Source organism: Pollachius pollachius, assembly GCF_949987615.1.
Source record: "Pollachius pollachius genome assembly, chromosome: 16".
Classification (NCBI taxonomy): domain Eukaryota; kingdom Metazoa; phylum Chordata; class Actinopteri; order Gadiformes; family Gadidae; genus Pollachius; species Pollachius pollachius.
The window spans coordinates 2078807-2081628 of record NC_136949.1 but is presented as its reverse complement, the minus strand read 5'-3'; the positions used below and the strand labels follow the sequence as shown (position 1 = coordinate 2081628).

The following is a 2822-nucleotide window of genomic DNA, read 5'->3' as shown; positions in this document are numbered from 1 at the left end:
ATTAATATTAAGAATAAAAAACGTCAACAAAACATCCAGTTTCTCTCGTGGACCCGTCATATACATTAACTCCTAACTTTACATCTATACAACATATACACAGCTCCCAGTACCAACACCAGGGGGTCGATCCCAACTCATTCCAGTTTACTGTTGACGGACACCTTGAGCAGGGCATTAGCCAGGTGAGGGTTTAAAAGTCTCCAGACCAGCGCTCAGGGCCAAGTACCTGGACCCTCCACGGACCACATCCCTCAGAGGTACAAAAATAATCCGGAAAATAGTTTGCCTTTCGTTAAAAGATGAGGTACGTTTGGTTGTGGTTACAAAATGCTGCCCGTCACAACGGGATCCGGTTAATCGGTTGCGTTCCCACCGGAACGGTTATAAAATAAAGTCCAGTGCCGTACTGAGAAGTACATGAGACCGTCTTTGAGTTGGAAGACTTGGACCAGGGATCCACCGGGATGGGGTCGGGGTCCGCCGGGCGGACCGGCGTCGACGTGAGGAGGGAATGCATAGTTCTGGTCCCGTTGTGCGGTTCACTGGATTCCCCTGAGCCGGTTCGCTGCGGGGCCCCACCGCTCCGGGACGGGGTTCACTAGAGTTTCTATCCCTTTTTTTTCTCTCTCTCTCGAGGGCCACACGTCATCCCAACGTGCAGCACCGTCTCGGAGGTCCGTCTACCGGGTAGCCGGTAATGACCCGGTTTCAGTAGGAGAACACCAGGTCGTTGAGGTTGGCCTCTAGCCAGTCCCCGGCGATCATCTCGCTCAGCTCGGGGGTGCAATAGTCCGGGAACTCGAAGTGGGAGCTCAAGCTGCCCTCGCTGAACGAGTCCAGGTCCTTATCCACCAGGGACAGGGACAGGTTTCCTGAGGAGTAGCCCGGGTCCAGGCCCTGGGCCCCGGCCGCCAGGTTCACGCTGAAGTCCACCAGCAGGTCGTCGGCGTCGTCGCTGGACGTGGACGAGGTAGACCCGGACCGGAAGGAGGCCGGCGCTGCTGATGAAGATGAAGACTGACCTGCCGGGCAGTTCTGCTTGGTGATGTTCTTGAAGTTGTAGAAGAGTCGTCCGCCCCCGGTTCGGCCCGGGTCGTCGTACATGCTGCCCTCCGGTTCGGCCCCGGAGCTCAGCGTCGGGCTGGCGGGGACCTTGGCCAGGTTGTAGGGGATGGCTTCCTCCTCCTCCTCCACCTTGACCCGCGGGCACGGGTCCTCCTCCTCGAGGCTGTCCTCCTCGTCCTCGTCGTCCTCCTCCTCGTCGTCGTCCGTCTCCTCCCGCTTGATGGACTTGTTGGTCTTGAAGCTGGTGAAGACGTAGTCGTAGCGCGGGTCGTGCGACGGCCGGGTCACCACCGTCTTGGTGGTCTTACACTTCGCGGGGGGGAACTTCTTGGCGGTGGTCTTAACGGGCTTGTAGACCGGCTTCTCCGGGGACAGCGTGGCAGGCTTTCCGTCCAGCTTGGGCTTCTTCTTGGGCCGGTACTTGTAGTCCGGGTAGTCGGCCATGTGCTGGAGCCGAAGTCGCTCCGCCTCGCGGATAAACGGGATCTTCTCCGAGTCCTTCAGCATCTTCCACCGCTTACCCAGCCGTTTGGATATCTCGGCGTTGTGCATGTCGGGGGACTGCTCCATGATCTTTCTCCGCTCGATCTTGGACCACACCATGAAGGCGTTCATGGGTCTCTTGATGTGCCCCGTGGCGGTCTTACACCAGTCGGGTCTGGCGGCGGGCGGCGCGGGGCTGCCCGCCTCGGTGTCCACCTCCATGTGCCGCGACTCCTGGACCATGGTCGGGTCCCCCGTTGGTCCGGAGAGATACACACCCACCCGCAAGGCACTCGCTTCGGGGTTCTCCTCGGTTCTCCTCGGGGTCCCGGGGCTAACTTGTGCGGCGCTAACTCAGTTGCTCACCGGCTCCGCTTCAGTCCCAAAACATTTCGTTCCTCGCTTCAAACTTGCCGTCCGCCTTCTTATCAGCTCCTCTGGCCCCCGTGCCCGCTGCGTCGCCACCGTCGGCCAATCTGCGCGGAGCTCTTTTCCAGGCTCGGCCTCTGATTGGACAGGCCCGCCCGGTGGGCGGGGTCGGCTCTCCACGCTGTCTGGACGGAGGAGACGAGGCCTGCATACCAAGTAGGCAGCGTTCATATCCCGGGCTCGTTGCACCCTGGAGGTTATGTCAGTCTGTTCTGTACAGTCTATGGTGTGTTTCTGCTAAACATTCACCGTGGGGGATATGCATGAGGTGGTAGAGACGTCAGGGAAGCGAACCAGCAACCGGAATAAGATCATCTATATCAAGAAATAACAGAAAACACAAACATAGACAGTGGTCGTTATTGATATCATATCAGGTTGTGTTCCAAGACGCAGCACGCTTGTGTCTGTGTGTGTGTGTGTGTGTGTGTGTGTGTGTGTGTGTGTGTGTGTGTGTGTGTGTGTGTGTGTGTGTGTGTGTGTGTGTGTGTGTGTGTTGGCACGCCGCCAAGCACCTCAGACAGACTGCAGTTCACCGTCTGGGCCCTAGAGGTCGTCCCTCCCTCCGTCTGACCCGCGGCTACCAGACGTCTCACACGATGCACATAAAAACGTTTTATCGGCGCTCGTCAGTGATAAAATACTGATGTCAAAGTTATTGTTCATTCAATTATTGTAAAGAATCAACTACGAATGACGTCGTCTCTTTTCTAAGCTATTGCACCGTGATAGGCCCTAACGTCATTCAGAAAGGTTGGTGGGGGAGATTATGTCAGGCCTTGATTTTATTAGAGCGACAGATTTAACAGAATCAGGAAGAGGGGGGGGGGGAGTCAAACAGA

At 57.1% G+C, this 2822-nt stretch overlaps 1 protein-coding gene across 1 annotated transcript; it reads right to left on the bottom strand.

Annotated features, from left to right (window-relative positions):
- Window positions 1-711: 711 nt before the first annotated feature.
- sox11b (SRY-box transcription factor 11b) lies at window positions 712-1785 on the bottom strand (the record flags this gene model as incomplete). The annotated part of the gene is made up of 1 exon (XM_079753623.1): window positions 712-1785. The coding sequence occupies exon 1, from the start codon at window positions 1771-1773 to the stop codon at window positions 712-714; it is 1062 nt and encodes a 353-aa protein (XP_079609749.1). The 5' UTR covers window positions 1774-1785.
- Between the last annotated feature and the right edge of the window lie 1037 nt (window positions 1786-2822).